A 17,893-nucleotide genomic window follows, 5' to 3' on the forward strand; every position below is an offset into this window, starting at 1 on the left:
CATTATTTCACTGCATGCTTTTTATAGTCAAATGAGATTGTTATAAACGTTCTCTAGAAACATAACCTTTAAGTAAGGATACAAGTGTTCTTCTGTCTGTTTGTAAAATACTTTCACTCCCAGAACTGAACATAGGTCTCTCAGTACAGTCTAACCTAGTACAAAGTAGTAATCCCTATCATGTTCCCCAGCTGAGCTGCTCCTCTTCTGTTACCATAGCCTGGGATCACAGTAGCTTTTTTGGTAGTTATCGCATAATTCTTAACTCATATTGAAATTGTTCTTTACTAAAGAGTTCCAAATCATTTTCACAAATAACCTTTTTTAAAAAAATTCAACAAATGTTTATTGAGTTCTGCTAGTAGCAGTGCTTAGACGCTTGACAGAGAGGCAAAGAGGAACAAAATAAAATCGGTTTCTGCCCTCTTGGAGCCTACAGTATCATAAGGGAGACACACATTAACAAGTAATCACACAGTGAGTGTAAATTTACAATCTGAGACAGACTGGAAAAAGAAAGAGTTGCAAACTGACCTAAGCCAATTTGATAGTTCACAATGATACGAGTATCTACAGTAGATAAAGGTGGGCTCTGATAATTAAGATTGGAGGTCTGCAGTTCTCCCCACTAACCTCTTCACCAGCTGGTGTTAGTTACAGTGACAGTAAGGCTCAGATGGAATTCTGTCACACATGTAATCTTATTTATTGCTTTCTAATTCCTTGATTTTTCTATTTATAGAAAGAGCCACAAGGTATCGTTCAGGTAAGGCCATGTGAAGACAGTAGAGTCAGTGAATTTTCCATGTGGAAATTTAATTTAATTTGAAAATAATATTAGCCATTTTAATTGAATATAATAATAAATTGCATTGAATCTTCATAGGAAATACACGGTTCATCCTTCAGTTATTTAATATAATACTCCTTTAATGAGTCCTCTTTATGATGTTATAGACCTACTTCTGGTTGTACTTTAATGGCCACATTCTTATCTAAAGCTTCTATAGCTTGCTAACGTAATTCTCCAATATAAGATTTGTATCTTATGTTCTGACAATAGGTTTTGCCCTTTAAAATGGGTGTTTTTCAAGATTGATAGATCCATAAAGCCATGTACTTTTGCAAAGTAAGATGAATGCGTGATAGTTATAAGCTATTTTACTATTCAACTTCAAGTGACCTAGGAATTTGAAAGCAATATAAAATGTAAATTCTGTCTTAATATTTGATCTGTCTTTGCGTTGGCTTATTTGAACCATACCTTGTGGCTTTTTGTATAAATAAGTCCCACTGAAGTCATAATAAAGTCAAATGTTGTGAAATCAATTTTTTAGGAATGTTGAAGCTTGGTTTTCAATGTGTGCTGATCTCAATTTACTCTTCTAACATACGAAACAGTTTCTAGATATATACCTTGAAAATGGAGATAGCTATGGGTTTGGAGAGCTGTTCAGATAGTCTACATCTCAAGCTTATAGAATAACGGCTAGACAGCACAGAGGTTTAGGACTGTAGTAGATTTTCTCTAAAGTGCCCCTGTTGGGTATTTGCAAATATGTTGTTTCTTTGCAGGCTACCCCATCTGAATTTGAATGATTCCCAGGCATCTTGCAAAAACCTGGTGTTGCACTTTGCTTATCATGAATTTGCTATGCTGTCATTTTTATGCATCTCAATTTGAGGCCAAACCACATGTCCTAGTTTATTTTTTACTGTTTCAATTAAATATAAAGCTCTGTCTTCTTGATGGGTGTGTGAAGCATTTAGTGTTCCTTTAGTAGAGAATAAATACAGTTCATGACCTTGCTCACTCCCCAGCGCCTATAATTTTATAGTGTAACAAATTTACCTTTGGATACTATATAGCCAGCAACTCCTGAGAATTTAATATAAAGCCCTTAAATTCTATTTCCTTTATTTTATTTCCTCTAGAAAATAATATCCTTTAGGCTTTATGGAATGTATCTTTTCCTCAGACAATTAAAAGACAATTGAAATTAAGACTAGTAATTGTCACTTGCCATTCATTTCAATAAGATTATTTTATTCTTGAGAATAATTGTATATCGCAGAAGGAGGGTGAAGTTTTCTTCTTGACGCTAAGTAGTTATTGATCTGTTTATAAAGAAATCTGTATCAGATGCTAAAACTTTTGCTTGATCTTGAGAATCAGAAAACAATGACTAGACTATAGGTGTGCTCTAACCTTCTCCATTTGCAGGTATAAAGAAGGGGAATAGTGAGGGGAGTTACTCTCTAAAATAACTCATTATCTTTATGAAGATCCAGATCGCATGCCTTTGTTGCTCCAGTGAGGCAGGTTAAAATGGAAAATCCTGTATGAGAGCCTTGTGGCATGAGCACATTGCCTTAGAGAAGTTGCATCCAAATAGCCATCCCTGTAAATATGAGTGAATATTTTAATAAATTTTGGCTCATATTGGCACTGTTGATTTCACTGGTCACCTTAAAAGAAACAGAAATCTTGCAGGGCGCGGTGGCTCACGCCTGTAATCCCAGCACTTTGGGAGGCCGAGACGGGCGGATCACCAGGTCAGGAGATCGAGACCATCCTGGCTAACACGGTGAAACCCCATCTCTACTAAAAATACAAAAAATTAACCAGGCCTGTAGTCCCAGCTACTCAGGAGGCTGAGGCAGGAGAATGATGTGAACCCGGGAGGCAGAGCTTGCAGTGAGCTGAGATCCGGCCACTGCGCTCCAGCCTGAGTGACAGAGCCAGCCTGGGTGACAGAGCAAAGACTCCATCTCAAAAAAAAAGGAAAGAAACAGAAATCTTATATATTGCTTCTAAGTCGGATTTTTTTTTTTTTTCCTTCCTAATCTTCCTCTCCTATTTAGTAGAAGTTGAGATGTCAGGTCCAAGATATTAGAGGGAAAAATTTCTGGGATCTTAATCTTAGCTAAGGTGGCAAGTTTATGATATGTAAATAGGAACTAGTGGCCTCAACTCCTTGGAGTGGATTGGTCACTTTCTTAAACATTAGTTCCTTGTTCTGTGACCTATTCACTTTTTCTTTCGAAAGAAAGCAGCTGTTATTCTGACTTAATTAATATTATGAAGATGTCAGTAGATTGCAGTGACTATAACTAGGTGACTTAGTCCAGTTCAGATGTTTATACTGTATCTAAGAAATTTTAGCCTCTGTCGACAACTTGGAGGTTGTATTTACTCAGCTTTGGAAAATATCTGATCCTTCTTTACCTTTCTTAGGTTTCCACTGTATCCAAAAGGAGGGGAGAAGTTGCAATTTGATTATGGTGTCTATCTTCTGAACAAAAATATAGCACAGGTAAGTCTCTGTTCTTCACTTATCTCCTACTTCCATGCATAACCTGTTTCCTTAGATTGCTAGCCCTTTTTCTTTATAAACATGCACTGCAATTGACCCTTTTATTTAACCAGTTACATTAGTAATACACAGTTCTTCTTTTGACCACAGTCTTTTTCTGTGCCCTTAAAATGACTACAGAGAAGCAATGAATACAAATTGGAATCCTCTTGCTAAACTCAGAATCTCTTTCTGTGTTTTTACTTGCTGGTAGACTACACTTCAATGTGTGGGCTTCATTATCTCTTGCCTCTGCAGCTTGACCAATTGTAGTTTTCTTTTCTTAGGCTATTTCTAGGGACTCAGTTTGCATTGTTGTTTCTGGAGTAAAAGTTCAGTGCCTATGCAAGTACTTCATGGTATCCTCACTTTTTTATTCCGGGCCCAAAGGAAAAGACCAAGCACATGGCCCTTCCAGTCTGTCTTGGACGTTTGTGGCACTCTCAACATCACATCAGTTAGGATCCCACTTAAATAATGTCTTTCTGTATGCCATAGTAAGACTATCAGATGCTTAGGTTTGTATTTTCCTGAAAGATATATGTGCATTTCTTTAGCACTTCTGGCCCTACTTCAAGATGTAGGCATTCCGTAAGTTTTCTAATTATAAAGGAAGACTAACTTCCTTTGTTTTTGATTTGTTTTTATTTTTGAGTCGGAGTCTTGCTCTGTCGCCCAGCTGGAGTACAGTGGCATGATCTTGACTCACTGCAACCTCTGCCTCCCAGGTTCAAGCGATTCTTCTGCCTCAGCCTTCCAAGTAGCTGGGATTACAGGTGCGTGCCACCACGCCTGGCTAATTTTTTGTATTTTTAGTAGAGGTGGGGTTTCACCATGTTGGCCAGGCTGGTCTCGATATCCTGACCTCGTGATCCGCCCACCCCAGCCTCCCAAAGTTCTGGGATTACAGGCGTGAGCCACCGAGCCCGGCCTGTTTATTTTTATAAATAACAAGTGTTTTGTTTTCATTGGACATCCTTCCAATTGGAATATCACATGGATGAGTGTCCACAATTTGGCTGTTATTTAAAGACGTTATGAGCTATATCCTCAGACCTTTGGTTAAACAGAAGTAATAAGATTTGCGATGCCTTTGTTTTTATGAGCCTGTGTTTATCCACATGAATCTAAAGACTTGCTGAATATTCCCTTATTCATTTCTGATCAGTCTAGAATTATTCCTCTATGTAGTATCATCTGCCACTCTTCCCCTCAACCAACCTCAGTTTAATGGTGGGGATTGTTTTAATTTGTTTTTTATTAAGATTGTTGTCCTTTAGTGAAATTGGGTCAGATTTCTAGATTGCATTCCTCAATTTATCGTTTGCTTCACCCTTCACACTCATTGTCCTCTCAACCATACTACTTTTATTGTTACTTCCACTCCAGCTCCAGGAAAGCAGCCCTCTGACAGTCTCTGGCCCATGACTCACCTTTCCATGTGCCGTTCTTCCCACAACTGATACTTGCCCACTCTCCATTTTTGGCAGACAGGTATTTCAGTCAAAGAATCAGGGCTTTCATTCCAAGGCTGCCTAGCTCCCACTCTGCTGATCACAGTTCTATCATACCATGGAAAAGGCAGTGCTTAAACAGAACTGGTTAAAAGTGCTCAGACTGAGGCCAGGTATGGTGGCTCATGCCTGTAATGCCAGTACTTTGGGAGGCCGAGGTGGGTGGATCGCCTGTGGCCAGGAGATAGAGACCAGCCTGGGCAACATGGCAAAACCCCATCTCTACTAAAAAATACAAAAATTAGCCAGGTGTGGTGACATGCGCCTGTAATCCCAGCTACTCAGGAGGCTGAGGCATGAGAATCTCTTAAACCTGGGAGGCAGAAGTTGCAGTGAACTGAGATCGTGCCATTGCACTTCCAGCCTGGGTGACAGAGCAAGACTCTGTCTCAAAAAAAAAAAAAACAAAGTGCACAGACTAAGACCGCACTAAGGAAGAAGTAAATTAGAGAGCCCCTCCAGCGATGTCAGCTGTGGTAGAAAGAGCACGTAGATACTACAGGATCTAGAGTTTCAGAGTAAAATTGGCATCATTTAGTAGAACTAAGTTCTGATTTGAGTTCAGAACGTCTCTTCTTGCCCTATTTTCTCTGTCTTGCTCTAGGCACATAGGTCCTAAGGTCAGAAGGCTGTTGGAAGCTTCCTGGTGAAACTTAATCCTGCTGAAATGCCTGTATTTCCTCATATATCCCAACTTCAAACATACACACAATATGCACATGTGTATAGATGTACACACATATGCACAAACATGCTTCTTTCTTCTCAAGGGCCCCAAAGAATGGTATGACAAAGGATGATATAAAGTGTTGCTAAGAATACCACAGCTTGCTTTGAGAGCAAGACCAAGATGGAGGCGATGTGCAGGGGAAAACTTAGCAAAGTCAGCCCTCCTCATCAGACTCGCAACTCTCGGACCTGTTTGGTCCCCACTTCCCAAGAGGCCTCTGAGTTTATTATTGACCAAACCAAGGCCACAAGTATGCTGACCTAGTTTTACTCATCTAAGAAATGGATTGCTTGTAGTAATTGTGTATCCTCTCCAACTTTATATATGCTCTTTGAAAATTGAGAGAGAGAGAGAACAATCAATAGGTTAACTACTCTGAATCCATAGGGAGCAAGTGTCTTCCTGTGTGGGTTTTCTTTTTTTAATCACACTAGAGGCAGTTTTAAAAGGAGGGGACAGTAAGCTTCTTAAAAACTGGCTTTTTTATATTTCAAAATGTATTCAGGAAGCTCTTTAAGCAGTTAGAAACTTTTAGAACAGTTGTGACCTTTCAGTTTTTTTTGCCTCAGCTCTGTCTGTTCTGTCTCTCGCTGTTTCTCGGGGAAGCTTTCATTTTGTCTTTGACCTTACTGCCATCACTGTTTCACATTTTGATTTGTAACAAATGAAAGAACCATTAATTGTTATGGCTCCTAACCAAGCATTATAGCAATCAGATATTTCCAGCTTTTGAAGGTTTGTTTTTATAGACATGTAGACTAATACATGTTGTCAAAGGGGAGTTTGTCTTCTCAGCCAGTCTCATATGTACCCCATCTCTCAAGATGTGAACAAATCATACTATTAAAATGGCCTCACCTCAGTAATTTATAAGCCACATTAGTGGAGGTGGATGAAAGCATTGGCATGTGTTAAAGTGCCAGAGAAAAAGGAGTGAAGTCATTTAATACTGCATCCATAATTTGGTTGAGGATTTGAATAGTCAATAGGACCTTTCATCACAACCAGAAGTAGTAGTAAAATCACTTTTTTGGTAGAGGAAATGACAGAATTTAGTAATATTTGTTACTTCAGTATTTGGGATCAGTCCAGCCCAAGTTTTGAAAGCACAAGCTTAGAGAGACAGGCCTTCAAGTAGAAATCCTCAAGTGTTGTTTGAAGAGCTGAGAGCACTGGTAAGGCCTGCTTGCCCTCTTCATGTCACTGCTGTCTGAAGGTGTGTGTGTGTGTGCTGGATTAAGTACTAAGAGTGAGTGAAGCGAAATGCCTCGTTTTCAGCACCATTTATTAATATTTGTCAAATGCCAGCCTCTTCAGTTGGAAATAGCCTTCCTTGTTGGCTACCATGTAATGCTGTAGGAATGGGCCTGTCAAAATTCAGGTGCAGTATAATTGACGTTGACTTTAAAAACCAGATCCTGCCATAATTTCAGTTAGTTCATGAGTACATTATGTTAGAATTTGTGTAGAGAACAGAAATTTGCTTTTAATTCTCAGAGCATAAAAATTACATGTAAAACAAAAATTGTAATACTTTTATCTTATATTTGTGGAGAGCCTTATAGTTTGTAAAGTACACGCCTTATAGTTTGTAAAGTACATTCACATAATCCCTATCATCACCCTGCAAAGTAAAAAGGGCAGATACTATTAAATGGATTTGAGGACAGCTTGGCTTTTGACATTTGTCCCTCCAGTGTCGTATCACATGATTTGATAGGTGTGGCAGAGATCCCCTTACTTCTGTATACTTTACTGTTCTGTATATTTCCATCCTAAAAGTGCACCAAATCAAAGAAGATGACATTCCCAGATAGAAAAGGAAGCAAATGTTTTTTGAGAATGGAGACAAAAACTATTTTGCACATCATATTTCCATTAGCAAGCACAATGCCAGAAACACTATAAGTTCTAAAGAAATTAATAATGAATGGTGATATAGCACCATCACACAAGAAACTAAGACCTAGAAAAGTTAAGTGACTTTAATGAATTTTAAAAATTGTGATACACACACACATGCACACACACAGAAATGGAATATTTTTCAGCCTCTGAAAAGGACATACTGCCATTTGTAACAACACAGATGAACCTGGAGGACATTATGCTAAGTGAAATAAGCCAGACAGTGAAAGACAAAGACTGTGTGATCTCAATCGTACGCAGAATCTTAAATGTAAAAGTTGAATAACTAGTAACAGAGAGTAGGATGGTAATTCAGTGGGAGGGAGGGAAGGAAATAGGAAGAAGCAGGCTAAAGGGTATGCAAATTTGCAGTTAGATAGGCTGCATAAGTCTGGAGATGTAATATACAGAATGAAGATTATAGTAATAGTGTATCATGTACTGAAAATTTGTCAAGAGAGTAGATTTCTGCAGTTTTTATCACACACACCCATGAATATGTTAATTTGTTTGACTGCTGTAATTATTTCACTATGTATATTATATCAGAACATCATATATACCTTAAAACATGTTGTACCCCTTAGATACAATATAAAATTTTTTAAAGTTAGGTAACTTGCTTAAAATTCGTTAGTTTATTCAACAATATTTGTTGAGCACTTATTGTGTGCTGTGTACACTGAGTTAGGTTGCAGTGGGTAGAGCAGTGAATAAGATACACAAGATCCCTGATCCCTGCTTCCTTAATATGCTAGACACAAAAGAACAAATATTGTAGCATTCCGTTTATATAAGTATCTCCAAAAAGCAAACTCATGAAGTCAGAAAGCCACATTAGAGGGCTGGGGGAATAGGAGAGCTATTGCTTAATGATTACAAAGTTTCTGTTGGGATGATGAAAAAGTTTTGGAAACAGATAGTGACAACAGTTATATAACATTGTGTATGTAATTAATGCCACTGAATTTTACACTTAAAATGGTTTAAATGGCAAATTTGAATTGTATACTTTAAATGGGTGAGTTGTATGTTATGTGAATCATATCTCAATAAAGCTGTTTTAATAAAAGAAAAAGAAAGATCCCTGCCTCGTGAAGCTTGTAACCTGATGGGAAGAGACATACAATAAACAGAGAAAGTCATTTTAGATTGCGATAAGTGCTGTCATGGAAATTAATTAGGTGATATAATAGAAAATAACTGGAGAAGGACCTACTTTAGATTACATTGTCAAATAAGCCTTATTGAGGAAGTGACTGTTGAGCTTAGACATGAATGATGACAAGGAACCAGCCGTGCAACCAGCTAGGGAACAGAAAGTTCCTGAAGGTGATGGGAATAGCAAGGGCAAAGGCCCTGAGGTAGGAAAGAGCTATGCTGAGGTAACAGATGGAGGGCTGATGTTGTGGCAGGAGTGTAGTAATTGAGGGGCAGAGGTAGCCAGGGAGCATAGCATATAAAACCTCAGAGACCACAGCAGAGTTTCCTAAATTATTTTAAATACAAAGGGAAACCATTGAGTGAATGATGTAAGCAGGAAAGTGGCATGATTTGATTTGTTTTTTCCCAAAGATCATTCTAGCTACTACTTTTTTTGGCCCCACCCACCCACCTCCACATTCTAGCTACTTTAATAGATTGCAGGGAACTAGAGTTGAGGCAGAGTTACCAGTTAGAAGGCACTTCAGAAGAACAGATTAGGGGTGATGGTGGTTTGGATCAGGATGGTAGGGGTAGAGATGGAGAGAAGTGAGCAGATTTGAAATATATTATGGGACGTGAACTAGTGGACTGAATGTGGGAGATGAGGAAAAAAGGAATGTGAAGAATGACTCCTAGGTTTTGTATATGAGCAACTCCTTGGATGATAATGCCATTTATTGAGATGCGGAAGGATCCAGGAGGTGGGAGCAGGGCAACCAAAAGATCTTCTTTGCAAATGTTAAGTTTGAGTTACCTATTAGAAATCCAAGTAGACAACAGGATATATAAGTATGGAGCTCAGGATTGGAGGTCAGTACAAGGTATAGAAATTTGGGACTCATCAACATAAAGATGGTATTTAAATCCAGGGAACTAGATGAGATTACCCAGGGAGAGAACGCAGAGTTGAGAAGAGAGGGAGACAGATACAGACACACACCTACAGTGGGATTTAGCCCTGGGAAATTACATTTAGAAGTTAAGTAGCAGAGGAAGAACCAGCAAAAACTGAGAGGAATGAACAGTGAGGTAGGGAGAAAATGAAGAGAGAGTAGGATTTGGAAACTAAGAGGAGTAAATTTCTGAATAGAAGAAGTTATCAGTATGTCGAGTTATGGGTTTATCACTGAAGATGACTGTGGGATTAAGGGAAGTTTCTTTTTGTTTTTGTTCTTTTAATTGGTTTGTTTTGTGGGAATCTGGAATGGTTTGTTTGCTTTGTTTCTGAAGATGGCAGGTATCAAGGCATATTTATGCTGATGAGAGTGAGCCTTTGCTCTTGCCACTTATCCCAAATTGCCTTTTTCAGATGCGTGAAGGATGGTGGGAAGAGAACAGGGAAAAAGTCCAGCTCATTATTTATCTTATAAAAGGAAGACTTTTGATAGTATGATGTAAATGTGTAGTTCTCACCACAACTCCCACCATAGTATGAATATATCTTTGATGTGAAGATGAATTGACCATCTGTACAGGCATTGAATTAGTTTAACTTTTGGATAAAGTGAAGAGAGCTATACTGAAACTAAATAATTTTCTTCCAGATTGTTGGTACTGAGCCTTTAGTAGACTTTCTGAATAGTTTCACATGAGTGTGCCAACTATACAGAATTTAAGTGACAGATTCCTTTTTCTCCTAGAGCAGCGGTGTAATCAGTCCCTGGTTCCTTGGGGATCCCCAACACTCTCAGTAGGTCTGGGAGGGCAGAAGTATTTTCATAATAATACTAAGACATTTTTGCCTGTTTCACTGTGTTGACATTTACGTGATGGTAGGTAAAACTGCTGGCCACTTAGAACAAATCAAGGCAGAGAAACTAAACTCAGCTAGCAGTATTTGTCCTCTGTAAGACTGTGTACTCATAGTTTATATGTATTTTTAAAACAGGGTTCAATTAAGAATGTCCTTAATGGCTGGGCGCAAGCACTTTGGGAGACCGAGGTGGGCGGATCACAAGGTCAGGAGATCGAGACCATCCTGGCTAACACAGTGAAACCCCATCTCTACTAAAAATACAGAAAATTAGCCAGGCATGGTGGCGGGCGCCTATAGTCCCAGCTACTTGGGAGGCTGAGGCAGGAGAATGGCGTGAACCCGGGAGGCGGAGCTTGCAGTGAACCGGATCGCGCCACTGCACTCCAGCTTGGGTGACAGAGTGAGACTCTGTCTCAAAAAAAAAAAAAAAAAGAAAACAGAACCAAAGACAAAAACCACATGATTATCTCAACAGATGCAGAAAAGGCCTTTGACAAAATTCAACAGCCCTTCATGCTAAAAAACTCTCAATAAATTTGGTATTGATGGAACGTAACTCAAAATGATAAGAGTTATTTATGACAGACCCACAGCCAATATCATACTGAATTGGCAATAACTGGAAGCATTCCCTTTGAAAACAGGCACAAGACAGGGATGCCCTCTCTCACCACTCCTATTCAACATAGTGTTGGAAATTCTGGCTAGGGCAATCAGGCAAGAGAAGGAAAGAAAGGGTATTCAGTTAGGAAAAGAAGAAGTCAAATTGTCCCTGTTTGCAGATGACATGATTGTATATTTAGAAAACCCCATCGTCTCAGCCCAAAATCTCCTTAAGCTGATGAGCAACTTCAGCAAAGTCTCAGGATACAAAATCAATGTGCAAAAATCACAAGCATTCTTATACACCAGTAACAGACAAACAGAGAGCCAAATCATGAATGAACTCCCATTCACAGTAGCTTCAAAGAGAATAAAATACCTAGGATCCAACTTACAAGGAATGTGAAGGACCTCTTCAAGGAGAACTACAAACCACTGCTCAGTGAAATAAAAGAGGACACAAACAAATGGAAGAACATACTATGCTTATGGATAGGAAGAATCAATATCGTGAAAATGGCCATACTGCCCAAGGTAATTTATAGATTCAATGCCATCCCCATTAAACTACCAATGACTTTCTTCACATAATTGGAAAAAAACTGCTTTAAAGTTCATATGGAACCGAAAAACACCCTGCATTGCCAAGACAATCCTAAGCCAAAAGAACAAAGCAAAGCAGGTAGCATTACGCTACCTGACTTCAAACTTGAGACTAAACTTTTGAGGACCACTGTCTTAGAGAATGTGGCCTTCCAGATATTCTATGAAACCCTTCAATTGCTCCAGTACACATGTGTCATTTCCCCAAATATGGAAACATAGTATGAGAGACCTACCAATTTGCATTCCAGGAATGATATGTAGTACAAGTCAGAAGGCTAGCAGCTATCAGTGGATTCTTCCCTGTTGCTTTTGTAAGCCAGGCCTCTTCTCTCCTTTTCTGAAAGCTCAATATTTAAGAGTAATACTTTGAGGGTATATTGTACAAATAATAATGATGATTTACATATGTATAGAATGTAATGGCTTTGGAGTGTTTATTTTTATTTGTGTAGCTCACTTCATACTCTATGAAGTATGTTGACCAAGTCTATCTTTAGAGATAAGAGATTGACCTGCTGCTATGCTAATTTCCTGGGGATGACAAAGCTATTAAATGGCAAGCAATTCAAAATCAAATCCAGTTATGTCGTACTAATGTTGTTTGTTTTTCTTTTTAATTTGGGCCTTCTTACAATTCTATGAGTTAGACAGGGCATAGACAATTGATGAGCCCCCTGAGACAGTGGGTTAAGTAGAAGAGCTAAAATTAGAACCTGGAGATTTCATGACACCCTTCATTTTACCCTATTATTTCTCTTCCCCTTCAAGTTAAGACTTCATAGAAAGTAAAAGTAGCTTCTCCATCCAAAACAACTGGGAACCCCTGTTCTGCCAAGGACGTGGTCCTTCTGTAAATCTTTACTCCTGGGGCCCACAGTGCACAGCTATTTAGAAGGGATCAATGCCAGCTTATACCCAGCAGCTTAAATTCGTGTATATTTCTTTAACATGCAGCCAAATGTATGTGACACATGAGAAGAAAATATGCTTTTATTTTCATAATTCTTAGAATCAAAAATATAAATTCCAAGGATGTTTTAATAGTCAAAATGCCTTTCCCAACTACTGCATACAAAATTTGCCAATAATACGGTGGAAGCTCTTTATAAAAAGTACTAAATTAAAAGAAAATAACTTTACTGAAATATATTTCATATACCATACAATTGACCCATTTAAATTGTACAATTCAGGCCAGGCTCACACCTGTAAATCCCAGCACTTTGGGAGGCTGAGGTGGGCAGATCACTTGAGGTCAGGAGTTCGAGACCAGCCTGGCCAACCTGGTAAAACCCTGTCTCTACTAAAAAAATACAAAAATTAGCCGGGCAGGGTTGCAGGTACCTGTAATCCCAGGCTGAGGCAGGAGTGGAGTGGCATGAAACCAGGAGGCGGAGGTTGCATGAGCCATGCCACTGCACTCCAGCCTGGGCAATAGAACAAGACTGTGTCTCCAAAAAATATATATATATGTGTATATATATATAGTTCAGTGGCTTTTAATATATTCACCAAATTGTGCAACTATCACCACGGTCAATTACAGAACATTTTCATTGCCCCCAAAAGAAACCCTGTACCCACTAGTAGTCATTCCTCATTCCTTCAGGCTCCCCATCCCTGGGCAGCTACCAGCCTACTTTCTGTTTGTATAGATTTGCCTGTTATGGACATTTCTTATAAATGGAATCATAAAACATGTGGTCTTCTGTAACTGGCTTCATTTGCTTTGCATAAGATCAAGGTTTATCCATTTTGTAGCATGTATGAGTCATTCCTTTTTATAGCCAATTTTTTTTTGCAGTTGGAAGATGTGTATGTATATATAACATGTTATTTATCCATTTATGAGTTGATAGACTTTTGGGATGTTTCCATTGGCTGTTATCAGAATGCTGTTAAGAACATTTGGGTACAAGTTTTTGTGGGGATATAGTTTTCTTTATTTTGGGGTGTATACCTAGAAGTGGAATTGCTGAGCCGTATAGTAGCTTTGTTTAAATTTGAGGAATTGCCAGACTGTTTTCTAAAGTGGCAACACCATTTTACATTTCCACTACTAATGTACAAAGATTCTGTATTGGTCTGTTCTCATGCTGCAATAAAGACATAGCCATGACTGGGTAATTTATAAAGGAAAGAGGCTTAATGGACTCACAGATCCACATGATTAGAGAGGCCTCATAATCATGGTAGAAGGCAAAGTAGAAGCAAAAGCACTGTGTTACATGGCAGCAGGCAAGAGGGCGTGTGCAGGGGAACTCCCCGTTATAAACCTGATCTCACATCAGATCTTGTGATACTTATTCACTCTCACAAGAACAGCACAGGAAAGACCTGCTCCATGATTCAGTTACCTCCCACTGGGTCCCTCCCATGACACATGGGAATTATGGGAGCTACAATTCAAGATGAGATTTGGGTGGGGACACAGCCAGATCATATCACGTTCCCATTACTCTGTATCCTACCAACACTTATTTTGTGTGTTTTTTATGATAGCCATCCTACTAGGTGTAAATGGTTTTGACTTGAATTTTTTCTAATGGCTAACGATGTTGAGTGTCATTACTCTTTATGTACTTATTGGCCATCTGTGTATCTTCTTTGGAGAAATATCTATTCAGACCCTTTGACCATTTTTAAATTAGGTTGTCTTTATTTATTTATTTAGAGGCAGGGTTTCACTCTATAGACCAGGCTAGAGTGCAGTGGCATGATCACAGCTCACTGCAGCCTCAGACTCCTGGGCTCAAGCAGTCCTCTCACCTCAGCCTCCCATGTAGCTAGGACCACGTAGCCAGGCACATGTCACCATGCTCTGCAATTTGTCCATTGAATTCTAAGAGATCTTTATATATTCTGGATAGAAGTCTCTTCTTAGAAAAATGGTTTGCAAATATTTTCTCTCACCCTGCAGGTTGTCTTTTCACTTTTTTGATAATGTCTGTAGAAGTACAAAGATTTTTAATTTTTATGAAGTTCAATTTTATCTGTTTTTTTCTTTTCCTGCTTGTACTTTTGGTGTCATATCTAGAAGACTTAGCCAAGGTCACAAAGATGTACTTTTACATTTTCTTCTGTATAGTTTTAACTCATATTTACGTCTGTGGTCTATTTGAATTAATTTCTGTGTATGGTATGAGGAATCCAACTTCATTCTTTTGCATGTGGATATCCAGCCATTCCAAAAACATTTGGTGAAAAGACTACTGTACCCATTGAATTGTTTTTGCAATCTTGTTAAAAATTAATTAACTGTAAATGTGAGGATTTATTTTTGGACTCTGGATTCTATTACATTAACCTTTATATCTGTCTTTATGCTAGTGCCATCTATATCTTTTTTACTTAAAAAATATTTTCTAAATTCAAAAATCTTACATGTCCATTGTAGAAATTTAGCAAAGTACAAAAGAAGAAAGAACAGAATTTTTTTCATTACCTATAATCTCACCACTCAGAGAGAGGCACCTTCTGGATCTTCCAAACTTTTTGTCTTCTTCTTATGTAGTTGAGATGATATTGTAGCTCAGGATTTGTCCACAGTAAGTGTACTCAGTAAATGGTAGCTGCCATTTTTTGTTGTTGATCTTGTTGTCATTCTTGTTAGGCTGATGTGGAAAGGGAAAGCATCAGTAGAAGGATAGAAGATATGCCACCTGAACTGGGAAGTCAAGGAAGAGAAGTGTCTGGGGAGTGAGAGAAGGGGAGCCAAGGTGCACAGGAGGAACTGCTGAAGGCATATGTAGGCTGGCCTGGCTGGAGCAGAAGGTTACCTTCATAGTGGGGACAGGAACCATGTTTTTGGCTAACTACTCTCGGTCCCACTTACCAGTTGTTACACCTGGACCTAAATGTGGTCTGTGTGAGATCCCTAAGCATGTTTTACATATGTAATAGGTACTTATTGAGGCCTGATGCAGTGACTCATGCCTGTAATTCCAGCACTTTGAGAGATTGAAGCAGGAAGATCACTTGAGCCCAGGAGTTCAAGACCAGCCTGGGCAACATGACAAGACCCCATCTTTACAAAAAATAAAAAAATTAGCAGGGTGTGGTGGTGTGTGACTGCGGTCGCAGCCACTTGGGAGGCTGAAGTGGGAAAATCACCTGAGCCCAGGAGGTCAAGGCTGCAGTGAGCTGTGATTGTACCATTGCACTCCAGCCCGGGTGACATGACAAACCCTGTCTCAAAAAAAGATGTCTGTTGAAAGAATGAATGATGAATGAGTCAGTCAGAAGATTGTTCTTTCCTCTTTATGGCTGATAATTAAACAACTTATTTCTGTGTAATGTATATTATATATTTTATATATAAGAATATATATAGTTAGAATTTATATCCCATATATCCCCATATATGTAAGCATATATAACATATATATGTAAACATATATATTTATATATATACACACATATCTTGTATCTAATGTTTTAATTGAGGTCAAAAAATTATATTTATTTGTTTATATATAGTTTTTTCCAAAAGTTCTATTCTGTGTTTAAAGGGATAACATGCATTTTTGTAGTTGCAAATGATTGTTTAAGTGTTCGTGTATTAATTTTTCTGAGAACCATCATTAGCTATTAACCAATGTACTAGACATTTTTAATGTCATTGACTATGATTACTGTACTCTTTGCTGAAAGTGTAAATTGATAAGATAAAACTATTTTTATCTCAGTTGGACATTTTTTCCTTTTAAACTGAAACTACAAATACAATGCCAAAAATATCTTTCCAAATGAAAAATAAAACAATTGTAACTTACATTTATCTAGCTTATTTTAGGGCACAGGGCCCTTTCACATATATTATTTCTTTTATCCTTTGCAGAAACCCTAAAAGTGTTGGTATTATTATCTTCATTTTACATTTAGATAAACTGAGCCTCTGAAGGATAAGTCCTTTGCTCATAGTCACACAGCTGTTACATGAACAAAGAAATTCAGACCCTAATATCTGACTCTAAGTTCAGGAGACTTGCTGCTTTCCTTTTATCAGACAGGAAGAAACATCTTACATAACAGGCTTCCCTTTTTTTCTGTGGCTAATAGCTCGGTATAAATTTAGCACCTTACTTGGCTTACCATCTTTGATAACATCTATCTCTTCCTTTATCCTAGTTGTTTTAAAAGAGTCACTTTAGGCTTTTCACTTGTTCAGTAATATTAGCCTTTTCCAAAGCACCACCATGAGTGACATCTTTTGCTGGGAGGAAAATATTTAAAGAATGTACCTCAACTGAAACGAAATATGTAGTGCTAGCTAGTTCAGAGAGGATGGGATATAAATTCTAACTATACTTTTTATGATTAAGCATCATGAAATGAATTATGAGCTATATGAAAAATGAATTTGGTCTGATTTTAGTTGGCATCAAAGTGACCGGGATAGCTTAGGTGTAAGCTCTTTAAAGAAATGAACTCCAAAAAAATTGTTTATATTGCCTGATTCAAAACCCAAAGTCTCTAGCTTTTAGGGGAAGGTAGTACAGTAGATTTGAAATTCTAAATTTTGGAACTTTTAATGATACTATGTTTGGCTAATTTATCTTTTTGAAAGAGAGAGAGAAAAAAACAGTTACTTTCGCCAACATACCCACAGTTACTTGTGGATAGACCCATATCATAATTCTGTATTTAAAATAATAACTTTGTAGATATTTGTGTAAATTATCAGTTTAAAAATGTATATATTATAAATGCAGACTAGCACTTTACATTTAAATAATTAGGTAGATGCAATGAAGGGAATGAAATTTTGTCATCCACACATTTCAAAAAGGTGGATGAAATGATTTAATGGAAAGAACATAACACCATCAATTAGAAATTTCAGGATTAGGCTGGGCACCGTGGCTCACGCCTGTAATCCCAGCACTTTGGGAGGCCGAGGTGGGTGGATCACGAGGTCAGGAGATCGAGACCAACCTGGCTAACACGGTGAAACCCTGTCTCTACTAAAAATACAAAAAAAAAAATTAGCCGGACGAGATGGCGGGTCCCTGTAGTCCCAGATACTTGGGAGGCTGAGGCAAGAGAATGATGTGAACCTGGGAAGCGGAGCTTGCAGTGAGCCAAGATCACACCATTGCACTCCAGCCTGGGCTACAGAGCAAGACTCCATCTCAAAAAAAAAAATAAAATAAAACGTAAAAAAGAAAAATAAAAAAAGAAATTTCAGGGTTTTATTCCATCTCTTTTAACT

At 38.2% G+C, this 17,893-nt stretch overlaps 1 protein-coding gene across 3 annotated transcripts in view; it reads left to right on the forward strand.

The window, feature by feature from the left end:
• Positions 1-17,893, forward strand: part of UVRAG (UV radiation resistance associated) — a 335,807-nt gene that overhangs the window by 256,342 nt on the left and 61,572 nt on the right. For all 3 annotated transcript variants that reach the window (XM_023209367.1, XM_023209368.1, XM_023209369.1), the window contains one exon: positions 3,239-3,317. In XM_023209367.1, the coding sequence (XP_023065135.1) occupies positions 3,239-3,317 (79 nt within the window). The remainder of the gene's footprint in view (positions 1-3,238; positions 3,318-17,893) is intronic.

Source organism: Piliocolobus tephrosceles, chromosome 13, assembly GCF_002776525.5.
Source record: "Piliocolobus tephrosceles isolate RC106 chromosome 13, ASM277652v3, whole genome shotgun sequence".
Lineage (NCBI taxonomy): Eukaryota > Metazoa > Chordata > Mammalia > Primates > Cercopithecidae > Piliocolobus > Piliocolobus tephrosceles.